Source organism: Struthio camelus, chromosome 2 (genome assembly GCF_040807025.1).
Source record: "Struthio camelus isolate bStrCam1 chromosome 2, bStrCam1.hap1, whole genome shotgun sequence".
In the NCBI taxonomy this organism is placed as follows: Eukaryota; Metazoa; Chordata; class Aves; order Struthioniformes; family Struthionidae; genus Struthio; species Struthio camelus.
The window spans coordinates 172,322,783-172,336,868 of NC_090943.1; the positions used below are offsets into that span (position 1 = coordinate 172,322,783).

Consider the following 14,086-nt stretch of genomic DNA (forward strand, 5'->3'; position numbering starts at 1 on the left):
CTTTTATTTTTGATGCTTATCATGGTGAGAACTTGTTGCGTGGCCTTAATTTGGTTTCCCACCCCCCTCGATCAGTTGGAGTAATGTAAATATTGGTTCAAACGTGAGCCTGCCTTTCAGGCTGTTTGCAGAGAGCGGCAAACCTCCAGCCAGCCCTAGATACTTGTTTTGTGCCGAGAGAAGAAGAGATGGTCGTTGTCCTGCCAGCAATAGCAAGATACAGCAGAAATAGAGAAGAAAACTGGAGCAAAATAGTCCTCACGGTGCCTATCGTCTTCCCCCTACAGCTCAGTGACAATTTAGCCAGCGCTGCGCTCGCGCCTGACTTGCAAACATTGGCTTTTGGGGGACAGGTTTGAACGTTTCCCTGTTGCTGGCCTGAAATGAGTGCCCTGCTTCGGGCTCGGCGGCAGACAGCAAGGCCTCGCTGGGAGGTCATGGCAAACTGGCGTTAACGCTTGATTGTTTCTCCCCGCGTTTTAGCTCCAGGCTCTCACTCTCCCCAAGTTCATTTAGGACTTTGTTAATTAGGGCTGAAGCTAATTGCGTTATTGGCACTAACAGCAAAGGACCAATCATGTTTTCCTGCCTATGCAACTCCCCAGAAAAATTCCTCCTCTTCCCGGGTTATCTGGAAGGCAGGGGACGGAGGCAGCTCACTGAAGGCAGCACGTGGGGAAATGCAGCCCCGCGGGCACAGGGGAGGCTGCTCTGCCCCAGCCCGCCTCGCTGGCGGAGCTCGCTCCTGCCTCACGGTCACCGCTGCCTTCCCCATGCACACACCCGTTCGCCTCAGCGTCCCAGAGTAATTCAGGCTGCAGGGGCTTCCTGGAAATCTCTGGTCCAGCATTAGATCTGGTTGCTCAGGGCCAAGATTAGTTGAGTTTGAATATCCCCAAGGATGGAGATCCCGCAACCTCCCTGGGCTTCTCTTCCAGGGCTTGACCGCCCTCAGGGTGAAAAGCATTTTCCTGGCATCTAGTGGGAATGTGCACCCCCTCAGTCACATGGAGACGGCAGCGGGATGCCCCTTCACCTTCACGTCTCCCGGCTGAATGAACTCGGCCTCTCGTGCTTCAGCCCCAAAAATCTTGGTGGCCTTCACTGGGTTCAGTCCTGTCTGTTGTATCAGGGAGCTACAAACAGGACCCAGGGCCCAGATGGGTCTCCCAAGTGCTGAATAGAGGGAAAGATCCTATCCCTCATCCTGCCAGCTGCGCCCTGACTGGTGCAGCCCAGGACCTGGTTGGTGTCACCACTGCGGGGCACCCAGCTGACTCCTGGCCACCTGATCGTCCCCATGACCCTGGGGACCTTTCTGCAGCGCCGCTCCCCAGGCAGCTGGCCCCAGCCTACCCGGCTGCGTTTTGCTTGGACTGGCTCACCGCGAGAGCTGCGGGAGACGCAGCCTCCTCACTTGCAGCGCAGTCTGGTCGGCTTCGTGCTTCACCCAGCACTACCGTGCTCCCCTGAGGGCCAGCAACATCTCATGGAGGGCTCTGCTCCATTCCCTGCGCGCAGGCATGGCTGTGTGGCCTGCTGGGCTCGGACAGGAGTCTGCAGCAGCATGGTTTGCTGTTATCCATCCTGTGATAGGGGAGTGTGGGCCTGGGGGAAGCCTGGCCCAGCACGCTATCTGCACTTGTGAACCGCTCGGGCTTCTGCTCCGGTCTAGGCACAAGATGTGCCTCTAGATGCTTTTGCAAGGACCTTCTGTGTGTTGTGCTGTTGGCAAACAGGCTGGGGCTTGCTGCAGTGGTAGTCTTGGCTTGGTAAAACCTGGGTGCCTCGGACCAATAGCTTGGCCACAACCTGGTTTTTTCTGCTGACACACTGCTCAGCTGGCAAGATCACAGTTCAGCAACCAGCTTTTGGATGAGCCCCAGTAGCAGGGTCCTCTGTCAATTGCTGCAGAGGAATAACAGGACGTCAGAGCAGCAGAAACCTCAGTGCAAATGCTGCTTCTCCTCCCCCCCATCTGAAAGCCCCAAGTCCCTTCAGCTGTGAAGGTGTTTCTACATCCATGAGCCAGAGGGTTGGAGTAAACAGAAGGGCCTTCAGGTGACGTGGCCTCCAGAGAAACTATGGGGCTGGATTCCTCAGAGGGGATAAACTTCTCGTGTCTCCATGCCCAGGTGCCACGACACTCCCGGCCCAGGGGTCTGCAGAGGGGGCCGTCTGCCCACACGCAGTCTTGGAGGAGAGAGGAAACCTTGACATCAAGAGGGGATGCTGCCAAGGAGGTGGTGGCCTTCTCTGGTCCTCGCTGTTCTCGTTCCTCTCAGCCCTGGGACCTGCTGTAGCACTAACAGCTGGTTTTAAGGGCCAATGTATGCAGGGAGACAAGAAACACAGACTTGTTCAAACAAGCAGTGGCTTCGTCGTCTCAGAACCACCCTGCCACGAGGGACAGAGCTTTGGGAGGCTCCATTGGCCCGTCCTGCACCTGCCAGCCCTCAGGTGCTTCTCAGTTGCCCCAACTCTTTCCCTTTCCATCTTGCATCCGCTTCCCTCTGCTTTTCTTCTTTTCTTCCTTGTATGAAGTGCGGCCACGAGGCCTTGGGACCGCTGAGCTCACCGTGTGCACAGCTCCCTGCTCCCGCCTCAGAAACAGCAGAGCAACACTGTCTTTCTTCATCTCACTCTGGAGCAGCCCTGATGTCTAGCAGAACTACTAAACAGCAGAAGATGGGCACTGGGATCTCCGAAACCAGGAACAGCAGCTACTGCTGGGCCTCCTGCTACAGTAGTGGCATGCTTGCACGCAGTGAAGCTGAAGGGACACATATCGCTGCACAACTACTGCTAGAAAACCTCCTGCTGGAAACCTCTCATTGCGTGTGGAGTTCATGGATCTCAAGAACGTTCAAGTGCAGATCAGGTTTTGGAACCGCATGTTTGGCTTCTTCCCCTGCATCACCTGCAGTTGCTCTGCCGCTGTCGGGCTGCCGCTCCGCTCCGGTCCTCTGTGGACACTGCTCCCAGGGATTTGCAGAGGTCCCTCCTGGCTCTCTGCGTGTTGAGCACCTTGGCTGGGGGTTCATTCAGAGGAGGATCATAGGTGTCTGACCCACTGTAACCCTCAAGAGTGGCAGCATGCCAGGGTTTTCCCGTCTAGTCCTGACTGTCCTGCTGCCAGAGCGTGGGGGCTCAGATGCGAAATACATTAATGAGAGAAGCTGTTTCTTGGATGGGAAAACAACAGTAATTTGTGAGAGCCTCTTCAAGTCCCAACCTGGAGCTTCAACCTGACAGCCCATCATGTCAGAAAAGCCATAACTCCCAAGACTCGCCGAATGCAGCTTGACGCAGCCGTGCATCCTGGCAGGCCTCTGCAAGGCCAGCAGTGCCTGGGAGGAGGGTTACCCCGAGGTAAACCACTTCTGCATGAGTTGGTGGCCATGATTGCTTCCGCATGCCGGCTGTGTGTCCGGGAAGCAGCGGGAAGCCTGCCCACAGCATGGTCGGCATCTTGTCAGTGAATACCTGTCGCCGAGAGCGGAGCAGCGCCCAGGGCTGCTCTGACTCGGAGAGGAGCAGGGCTGGTCACGCATTGTCAGATGGATCTGCAGGGCTCAGAGGTAGATGGGTCGTTAACCTGGTGCATTAACGGTGCCAAGGGTCTGAGCCGGGCCAGTACGTGCAGCCGGCTGAGCAAATACCACTTGGGTTTCTGGGGCGCTGGATATAGAGAAATATCCTTCTCTTCTCAGTGAGAAGAGAAACACTTGGTCTTCAAAATCAAAGGGAAAAGGTGGCTGTGCTGTGCTCTCTGTTGCTCCGACAAGTTAGTAGCAGAGCAGAGGGAAGGGACCCAGGAGTCCGGCCTCCTGCAGCGCTTTCTGGGCATGTCCCTCTGAGCCTTGGTCGCCTGAGGCTGATCCTCATCTGCCCGCATGACCCAAAGGCTCCCCTGTGCTTGGGGCAGGTGAGTCACACCACTCTCTGCAGTCACCCCATTGATCCCCAAGAGCTGATATCCCTTTTTCTCCGCATTTCTCAATTCTTTCTGGCACAGCTCTGCCTGCAGTGACTTGTCCTGTCCCGTCAGCCCATGGCAAGATGGGAAACGAAAGCCCTCAGCATCCTTGAAGCCTCCTTCCATGCTCAGCCACTGAACCTCATGCTTGCTAAGCCCTGGCAATCCTGCAAACAGGCACTAGGAAGGAGAGCGTCAGCTAATAGATACAGTGTGGGGTGGCAGGAGAGGCCATTCCCCCGCACCTTCCCCTGGGTGCTTGCCCTGCGCCCTGCTTGTTTTTCATACGCCGTATGTTAAATACCCATGGCCTACCCATAGACCTCCTCTCGCAGCCGTCCCAGCACTGGGGCCCAGGGAGCTGCTGGTGTCCCCAGGCTTCCCCCCACGCCCGGGTGATGCCAGCCCCGTAGCACCTGGGAGCAGTTGACCCAAGCGCCATGTCGACCTCCTTGGTCACCTTTCTCCATGCTGGGCATCAGCTATTGGAGGATCCCTCCACCTCCTGGAATCCCAAAACCCTGCTAGAGCCTGCATCAAATTTTGAAGTTCATCCTCTTCAGTGTTACCCTTGCGTCATGCTTACTAGATTGCAGCTAACTTCCAAAATGTACTGACGTGGCCCTACTTTTTAAACGGGCCCACTTATTGCAGCAAAAGGAACAGGAAAAAAACCCTAATTTGCTTCTCCGTACCCAGACTGCTGATGCCAGTGGGTTGTTGCCACTGCTGCTCTGGGGGTTTCCAGGGCATCCAGCTGTAGCACTCAGAGTTCGTGCAAGTTGACCTACGTTGGCCGGCTGACTTACAGCCATCTCACTGTCTTGGCTATAGACCGATGCGTAGGGGTGTCCATAAGCCATCCTGGCTTCAGCAGCAGAAGATGCACTCTGATGTCTGCTGGGATGTGGAATGCCCGAGTCAGCACCCCCTTGGCTCCACATAGGTCCGTCCTAGCTGGGTGTTGTGCAGGGTGGGCTAAATCCCAAGCGGTTCACGTCCCTCTGCGCTGGGGCTGTAAAGAAGCAAAACCTTTTCTGCTCATGTTTCACTGGGCAAAAAGGTGTCTGTGTGTCCAGCCTGCTCCTGCTGGATGTGGCCACCCTGGGCCAGCGTGGTAGCCAGCTTCCAAAGGGAGGAGAGGGCAGTCCCGGGCTCAGACTCATTTGTACTCAGAGTCAAACAGGCCACACAGGCCTTCTTCCTGGGCATGTGGATGCTGGAAGACCGTGCTTGGATGTGGCTCCATGGAGAGGGGGTTGTCTAGGGGGTCTGGTACAGATAGGTGTCTCCCCTTGCAGTTGAGCACCTGAGGCAGATAGCCGGACACAGCTGCAAATGGTGCCCTGCAGCATGTATCCCTGTGACTCGGGGAGCCCAAAGGTGGTTTCATGCAAATTCCCTTTCGTTTGCCGCCCACATGGAGGAAAACTCTGTGTTACTGCAGCTGTTAATAGTTACTAGCTTCTTTTGTCCATAGTTACAAAGCGTGAATGACCAGAGTGCTGGGCGTGAGTGGAGTCTGAGACATTGGCTTCTGGGTGGTTTTGCTCATTCCCCCGATTCACTCCCTCCTGGTGCTAATTGGTGCCGTGCACCTCCTCGGCTGGTGGCGTGGGGCTGCTGGAGCACTCTGCTCGCAACCTGTGGTTCTCCACTGCAGCGTTGTTTGCCTGTGGTGCGATTTATGAGCAGCTCTCTCAAGAGGATGCAGTTCTTGGTGCGAGTGTTGGGTGACCTTTTAACGCTGTGACAGTAGATTCGTTCGTGATATGTAAGGATTCTGGCTGGACTATGCCGTTTGTAACAATGACTTGTCTGGCTGTTGTTTCTTAGTCGGAGGATCTCGGTGCCTGTGCCCAGTTCGAGAGCAGCAGACAGAACAGGAACATGATGCCTAGCGCCAGCTGTGTCTTCCCCACTTTCAACCTGCGCAAGCCCTCTTCGGAGACGGACATTGAGAATTGGGCTTCCAAGCACTTCAACAAGCACACCCAAGGGCTCTTCCGGCGGAAGGTGTCCATCGCCAACATGCTGGCCTGGAGCAGCGAGTCCATCAAGAAACCCATGATCATGACCAATGACCGCAACGTCAAGAAGGAGGCGTGTGAGATATTTAAACTGATTCAGATGTACATGGGGGATCGGCGGGCCAAGACGGACCAACTCAACGTGGCCTTGGAGATTGCCACCAAAGGCTGGAGCATGCAGGGCCTGCGAGATGAGCTCTACATCCAGCTGTGCCGGCAGACCACCGAGAACTTCCGTTACGAGAGCCTGGCCCGGGGCTGGGAGCTCATGGCCATTTGTCTGGCCTTTTTCCCACCCACTCCCAAATTCCATTCCTATCTAGAAGGATATATTTACAGGCACATGGATCCGGTGAATGACACAAAAGGTAAGAGAGAAACCACTGCCAATGGCTTTTGCCCCTGCTGACATTGCAACCTCTTTGTTTTTTTTTTTTTGTTATATTTCCCTCCCTTTTGCATTCATGTACATTGTGTCCTTGGTGAGACATGGGCAAAAGCCTTGTGAATAACCTGCCCGGGGGCTTAGTGAATGTGATCTTGGCTTTAGCACTGGCCTTTCCTCTCTGGCGCACAGAAATCCAGCATGAGACCCACCATAAAATGAGCTTTGACACCCTTGCAGTAGGCCTGGTGGCAGTGCAGCAGCATATACAAGCAAGAGCACTGCTAATCCCAGCTGAGCGCTTCCGTGGCACCGGCATGCTCCTGAGCACCCATCCCTCCTAGGGAGGCTTGCAAGTGAGCAGAGCTCTACATTTCACTCACCTCCAGTGGTGTTCATTGCCTGCGGCTTTGCTGGGTGGGGCGGACTCTGTTCTCACACATGGATGACAGTTTGGAGGAGCCCTGTTCAGGGTGGTCGGGCTTCCCTTGCTAGCATGCCACAGTTCCCAGGAGGAGTGCTGACTATCACTAAATTAACGCGCAGAGGACCGGATTAAGAGAGTTGAAGCGATCCGGGTGGTGGAGTCTCCTTCGCTGGAGATATTCAAAAGCCGTCTGGATGTGATCCTGGGCAATATGCTCTAGGTGACACTGCTTGAACAGGGAGGTTGGACTAGATGATCTCCAGAGGTCCCTTCCAACCTAAACGATTCTGTGATTCTGTGATTCTGTGGGTGTCCTTCGGTGACAGGCAGTTGGGTCTTCCCTACGGGCCTACGCCCCACTTCTCCCACCATTGCTTGTTCTTTGAGGCTGGCTGAGGCGTTGGTGGGCAGTGGGCTCTCAGCTTGGCTTAGCTCGGCTGGTGCAGAAAGAGCAGAATGTCCTCTGCACCCGGCGGTAGCGCAAGAAAGCTCCACACTGCCTAGGCTCTGCGTGTCTTGGGGGAACTGGCCTGCCACCGGCACGGCGAGCAGCACCACGTCCCGCTGTGGCCGCAGCAGCTGCTGCAGAGCTAGCTCCTGCGCAGCTCCGTCCTGCATGCTCGCGGCTCCCCGGGGCAGGGATCCCGCAGGCAGACTGGCTTGCCCTGGGATTCAGAGGCAGTGCCGGAGGTGAGGAGCTAAGAGGAGGCACGCAGGGCTCCTGGAGGAGCTGGGTCCGCATCTGGGTAGGCAGAGAGCCTGGAAGAGCCCTGGCCTTCGAAACGGGCCAAGTGGGAAGGGGAGGCGTAACCGGGCTACTCCGTCCGGGAGCAAACATGGCCAGCGGTGACATCCCTGTGCTTTCGTTCAGGGGCAAAGGGACTGAAGAAGAGACGATGGGCAGGAGCTGGCAGGTCCCAGCTCTCCCCACTTGCCATCCTGGGCGCAGGTGTCTTTAAACACCCCCCGCCCCGCCCCATTGTGCTTCAGTTCTGACCCAGAAAACATGACATTTCCCTATAAACGTCATGTGCGGTATGGCAATGCGTGAGTCATCCCCCCTCTGCCTCCACGCTGTCCAGCTCCACAGCTACAGCCTGCAATTGCTTACTCTAGACGCTGTTAGCGTCACGCTTTTATTTTAGACTGTTAAGCACGTATGAACTCGTGGCTGAGGCCGTCCCTGTAGACGGTCTCCACCTGACAGCGATTCCAGAGAAAATGGGTTTTCCAACGAGATGTAAAACAGCAGTGAGTTGTTCCCTTTCCTCTTCCCACTAATAACTTGATGGGAGTCTGCGATACAGCAGGATCACGTAATTGCAGGGAGCATGTGGCTGTGACAGGGCCCATCAGGAGGACCCAAAGGCAGCGAGGCCAAGGGCGGTTTCAGGGGTGAGCAACAAGGATGCGTGGCCTGGCAGCTGCCAGGCTCCGGCGACCACTGCTTTGGTCCGTCTTGGTGGGGAGGACAGTCCCCTCTCCAGGTTTCAGCTAGCTCCCGAATAGATGCCGCGCATCCAGCTTCACCGTGCACCGCACAGTGGTCTGCGTGGACTGCAGGCATGGACTGCACGTGTGAATTAAGGGTCCATCAGATCTGTCTCATCCCTCCTTGTCTTACTCCCACTGCTTGCAAGTATTTAAAAATAGATATAGCAGGAGCAGTGGCTTGCTTTGCCTGCAGGAGAGCAGGTGGGTTTGCGGTATATGGTGCATGGGGGAGTGGGAGCGTGTTGTGGATGCAAAGGAGTGAGCCGGGGAAAGCGAAATGCAGGAAGAGTTATGTCCCTCAGTGTGGGGGGGTTGTAGCCTGTCTGCCAGGTGAAGGCAAAATCCACAGTGTGTTCCTGGGACGCTCGGCCTCGCACAGCCTGATGCGAGCATGCACGTGGGGAGAGGCACGGCGTCCCTGCAGATGGGGCGGAGCGGGTAAAGGGGGCACGTTCGGCCAGGAGGTGTGGTGGGCGATCTGATGGCGAGGGTGGTTCCCCACTGAACTGAATTTGAATTTCTTCCCCAAAAAAGGCCCCAGTAAAGGTGATGGGGACAGAGTCTCAGCAAGTGAGGCAGAAGATGAGATAAGACGGTCATAAAAGCTCTTTCTGCCCAAAATCTTGCTATTGGAGTCTCTCCCCCAGGGTGATGGTTTCACAGTTAGGGTCATCCACACTGCCACAGCCTGGTGGCCCCCAGCAAGATGCTGGCAGACCTGCAGGTCCCGTGCTGCACGCGCTGGCGGCATCTGCAGGGAGATGCTCAGGAGAAGGGAGGAGGCTGCAGAGATTCTTGAGATTTTTCTCCTCTTTGGACCAGCTGCCCTGCCTAGATGCTGCTCTGAGCTAGGGCAGAGCGATGAGAGTACAGGCACAGCTGGAGTATCCTATCTCTCCATGGGTGGTAGATGGCCCAGAGGAGGATGGGACTCCTGGGTCATAGGGCTCGAGGGGTTTGCAGGTGCAAGTGCCCTTGTCCAGACAACCTTTGGTGGTGTCTCCATCTTTGGAGATGCTCAAAAGCCGCCTGGACCCAGTCCTAGGCAGCCTGCTCTAGGTGACCCTGCTTAAGCAAGGGTGGAGGTTGGATGAGATGATCTGCAGAGATGCCTGTCAACCTCAAGCATGTTGTGATTCAGTCTGAGAGATGGAGCTTGAATGACCCTGGGGCACGTCCAGGTGCCCTTCAGCTCCCTGGAGGGGATGTCTGGTGAGCACCGGCATCGTGTGGAGCGGTGGGCTCCAGCTGGATGGAGCAAGTGGATTTGCCCAGCCTGTGGACAAGCCTCTGAGCAGTGCCCCATGGGCTGTCATAGTCCAGCTTGAGCCGAGCAGGGCCCACAGAGTAGGTCCTGCGGGTGCTGGTGCCAGCTGCCAAGGACAGTACCTTAGCCTATATTGATATTTCCGCCTTTAAGGTCTTTAATGAAGGATATTCGCTGTCTGCTCAGTGGCGTAGGTGCAAACTGCAGCCCTCGAGCAGTCAGCTGATGGAAGGTCCCTTTTTTGGGCCACGGTCGGGCACCCTCAGCATCTCCCCTGACTGTGCGTGGTTTTGTGGAGCCGGTGGCTTGCTGTCGCCGTGCCTCTGCAGCCCATGCAATGGCTTCGCTGCCTGTCCGGCTCCAAACCCTTGCAGCCCTGACCTGTAACTCAGGCACGTGAGCGCCCAGGCAAGGCAGCCTCCTATTGCCATTGCCTCCGAGCCTCTTCGCCAGCAAGTGCTCGGCCCATGCCCTCTAGGCTGCAGGACAGTTCAAGGAGGGCGGCAGGTTGTGCAAACGCTTCGGCTGCTGGAAGCAGCCACGTAACGGCCGCACGTGCCGAGACCCGAAGGCAGAACGTGCCTCCACAGTCTGCAAGCTGGGTCAGGGCACGGCGCCGGGCGCTCGAGGCAAGCACCGAGGCGTCCCCGCGGCGGGGAACGTCCCCCCGCCCCGGCGCCCGACGGCTCACACCGCCACGGCTCCCTGCAGCGGGGACAAAGCCCTTCTCTTGTCCACCCGGAGCCGGCCCCCGCAGCGCCCGCCCCGCGCGGGCAGGAAACAGAGGGACACTTGTTCCCGGGTCGCTCCCGTGGCCGCCGCGGGGCTTGGCGTCACATCCCCGGGTCTGAGCGGGCACAGCGGATGACGGGCCGAGGCCCGGCGCACGGAGGAGCAGGGTAGGTACCGACGCTCACCGGGGCTGGGGCTCGCTCTCCTCTGTCCTCGGCGTTTTTGCATCCAAAGGGTCTTGCCGCCGTGCCACACCGCGAACGGTGCCACGCGGCAAACGTCGGTTGCTGTCCCAGGGAGGAAGGCAGGCTGGGGAACCCCCTGGCGTGGGGGGATCCCCATCCAGCGAGACCCCCAGGTCCAAGTCTTTGGCTGCCGCCCCCCATCCCAGTCCCCAGGCTGCAAAAAATTGGGGAATAAAATAGCCGAGGCCCCTGTGAGGCGCGGCCTTGCTCTGCAGCCAGGAGCCGGGGCCGTTGCAGCTCTGCGGCTGCCCCGGGGGCCGCGGCCGGTCGGTTCGGCGCGGAGCAGGTACAGGTCTGGCAGCGCACTCGGGGCTTTGCCGGGCGCCGCGGCCGACAGCAGCCCGAGGCAGGGGCGAACAGAGGAGGAAAGCAGCTAGAAAAGCAGGGGCAGGGGCGAGGTTTTGTGCACTGTCGTTCTTCGCTAGCCAAACACCCCTTGTTCAGTCGTTGGCGAAAGTTTCCCCGGTTAAAAAGAAGCAGGTGAAACGGGCCTTCCTGCAAAAGGAACGGTGCTGGTTTTGCTCGGCCGGCAGCCGAAAGCAAAACCGGCCATGTTTCGCCAGGACCAAGGAAAACGTAAAGCAGCAGCGACTGCAAACGCTGCCTCAGCTATGTCACGGCCAGGCAGGTGAGGAGATCTCCGGATGAGTCCGGGCAAACCCCGGGATTGCGGAAAATGGGGAAGAGCGATGGGGAAAACGCAGGGGTGGGAAAGCCGAGGGATTCGTGGTGCTGGTCCCTGGGTGCTGCCTTGGGTTTAGACGGGCTAGGATGCCTTATTCCTCGGGGCTCGTGACGGCCGGGTTGTGGCGGGTTACGGAGGGCTGGAATCGGCCAGGGGACATCAAACGTAGCCGGGCCGCACGTCGACGGGCGACGTTTCCTGCAGCCAGGGTGCCGCGACGCTCGCCCGCTCCCCTAGCCTGCCCCGCAGGGGTGCTCAAAGCTCCCGCAGGAGATGCGCAAAGCTCAGCTCGATTTCGGCAGCAGCGGTCAGTGCTGGATTTGGTGCGCCACCGGCGAAAGCCCGGCTCTAACAGCCGCCCCGGTTCGCCTCGGCCCGGCAGGCAAGGCCGAGCCCATGCCGCCCTTCCGCGCCGCTCCGGCGTTCGGCTTCTCTCCCGACGTTTTGTGTCGGCGGGAGCGGTGTTTCCGGATCCGGCGGCGGAGCGGGGCCGGGCGGTCCGGAAGCAGGGCTCCCCGTCCCTACCCTGAGCCATTTTCTCTTTTGTTCCATCCTGTTGTCTTCCTCGCTTTTTTATTTCCCAGTGACTCAGCACATTAAAGAGGTCCTGGAAAGGAACAGTAAGAAGAAGTCCAAATTGAGAAAGAAACCCAAGCCCTATATCGAAGAGCATGATGGTAGGGGCCGTGCCACCGCTCGCTCGGTGCCTCGCTCTCTTAGCCCTAGTAGCAAACCCGCTTCTTTTCGGCCTTTCATCCCTCCCTACCCCCAGCTCCACTTCAGCTCTGTTCGCTCCCCGAATGCTTCAACGGGCTTCGCTTCGCCGGGCAAGGGGGAGCGGGGAGGACGGGGCTTTCCGAGGCAGCACGGCCGGCGCCGGGTGTCGCGCCCGGATCGGCTCTGCCGCGAGCGCTCCCGGCGCCCGCTCCGTTCCTGCGCGCGGGAGGCGGCGGCGGCGATGGGAACGGCGTGAATGCCCCCGCGCGCACCTGGGGCAGCGAGAACCGCCCGCCGCCGGGCGAAGGCTGCCGCGCGGCCGGGCGAAGGCTGCCGCGCGGCCAGCCGCTTCCAGCGGGGAGCCTGGGAGCCGAGTCCGCTCGCGCACAGCCCGGTCAGCGGGAAATCGCTCGCACGTTTTCGCGGTGCGAATGTTTCTGGGGGTCTGTATTTTGCACCTGCTTGAGAAAGATTTAATTCAACGTACTAATTAGCGAGAGGGGGAAGGCAGGAATTTAATTAACTGGAGCCACTTAGAGGAACAGAAGCTGCTTATGTTTTTCCTTGCCGCGTGCTGGTAGATTAACCCGATCGGGGCCCGAGTGTCCCCGGCACTGTGACCGGGAGGGGAAGGGGAGCCTGTGACCCCTCAGGGGCAGGCGGGGGGCGGGAGGGCACACAGCAGATACCCCTTTCCCTTTGCGGTCTCCACTTTGGGGGGGTTTTACTCCCCAAAGCTGGAAACACGTAGACCAGAGTCTATCTTAAAGGAAAAACCTGGTGGAGGTGGGAAAGGGGCCCAGAAGGGTGCTGGGAAGTGCAGAAGGTGAAGTTGATAAGGGCAGAGCGTCCCAGGTGAAACCACTTGACCATCCTGGGTTGAACTGGGCCAGGCAGAGGACCTCCCAGCTTGGGCTGCAAAGCAACACCATGGAGTGTTGTCCATGCTCTTCCTCCCGGATTTGCTCTTCCTCCTGGCTCATGTTCATGTGCTCTTGCAGACCAGGCGGGTAATTGCATTTTGAAGAAATGAGCCCGTGAAGCTCCTGGACCTGGCTTCCTGTGAGGCTGGCCAGAGTGCGGCTGAACTCAGTGACCCAACAGCCCCAGGTGGAGCACTGAGCCACATGTGTAATGAGTTGCCAGTCCCTGGGCTCTGAAAACAGAAGGGCTGCTTCAACAAAATCACTGCGCCTGATAGGGATTTTGGGCTCAGCCCGGCAACAGGATGAGCCGGGATGGCCATAGCCCTTCAACGCCAGGGCCGCAGCAGCAAGGAGCAAATACGGCGATGCTGCAGGCCGGAGAGCTCAGCCCCGTGTACAGGTGGGGAAAGCTGGTGCCTTCTGGCTCACCCTTGCCCGAGCAGCCACCCGGAGCCAGGCTTGCCCTCAGCGCTGGGGCAAGAGGACGTCTGTGGTCAGCAAGGGCACAACCGCTCTAGTGCTGACGATCGGTGTGCTGAGACGACGTTTGCGGCGCATCAGATGTCTGTCCCGTGCTTTGCATGCAAGATGGGTTGCTGGACTCCCGCAGCACTCCCCCTATGTGCAAAATTGGGAGACCAGGTTCAGGATCACCCGGCCCCTAGACCATCCTCCCTCGGACAGCCTCTGGAGCCTGCGTCCCTGGCTGGTTTGCCCCGTGCGCAGAAGATATAAAAGAAATCTTCCTCTCCGCGTGCAGATGATAGCACTGGGGATGGAGGGAAAGGCAAATGACCGCACATGTTCCCCAAGCATGGTTTTAATCAATGTTAACGTTAAAAGCACTTATTCAGGACGTTGGGATGCTCATCACCAGGCAGGCGAGTCGCCGGAGGAGCCTGCGCCCCTGCCAGTGCTGCTGTCGAGGCAGCGACGCCGCTCTGACTCCTCCCAAAAAAGCACTTTTTTTCCCTCCTTCCTTGTACAAATACGAAACGAAATCGAAAAACTCCATTTCTAGCCTGGCCCCAAGGATTTTGCAAAGAGTGAGGAAATGAAGAGAGGCCAGTACATCGCTTTGCTGCTCCTTGTTATTGATGTTTCCAAGCAAAAAAAAAACCTGCCGTGCTCGGCAGAGCGGGTGCATTTGGTACCTCCCACCCGTGTGCTCTCCAGGGAGGCGCAGTCTCAGTTCCTCC

General features: G+C 58.0%; 1 protein-coding gene across 3 annotated transcripts in view; it reads left to right on the plus strand.

Moving 5' to 3' along the window:
* The window catches only part of ARHGAP39 (Rho GTPase activating protein 39), a 175,290-nt gene that overhangs the window by 151,549 nt on the left and 9,655 nt on the right, over window positions 1–14,086 (plus strand). For 2 of the 3 annotated variants that reach the window (XM_068933527.1, XM_068933529.1), the window contains 2 exons: window positions 5,816–6,377; window positions 11,829–11,921. In XM_068933527.1, coding sequence (XP_068789628.1) covers window positions 5,816–6,377; window positions 11,829–11,921 — 655 coding nt within the window. The remainder of the gene's footprint in view (window positions 1–5,815; window positions 6,378–11,828; window positions 11,922–14,086) is intronic. The other variant, XM_068933530.1, reaches the window with a different exon arrangement.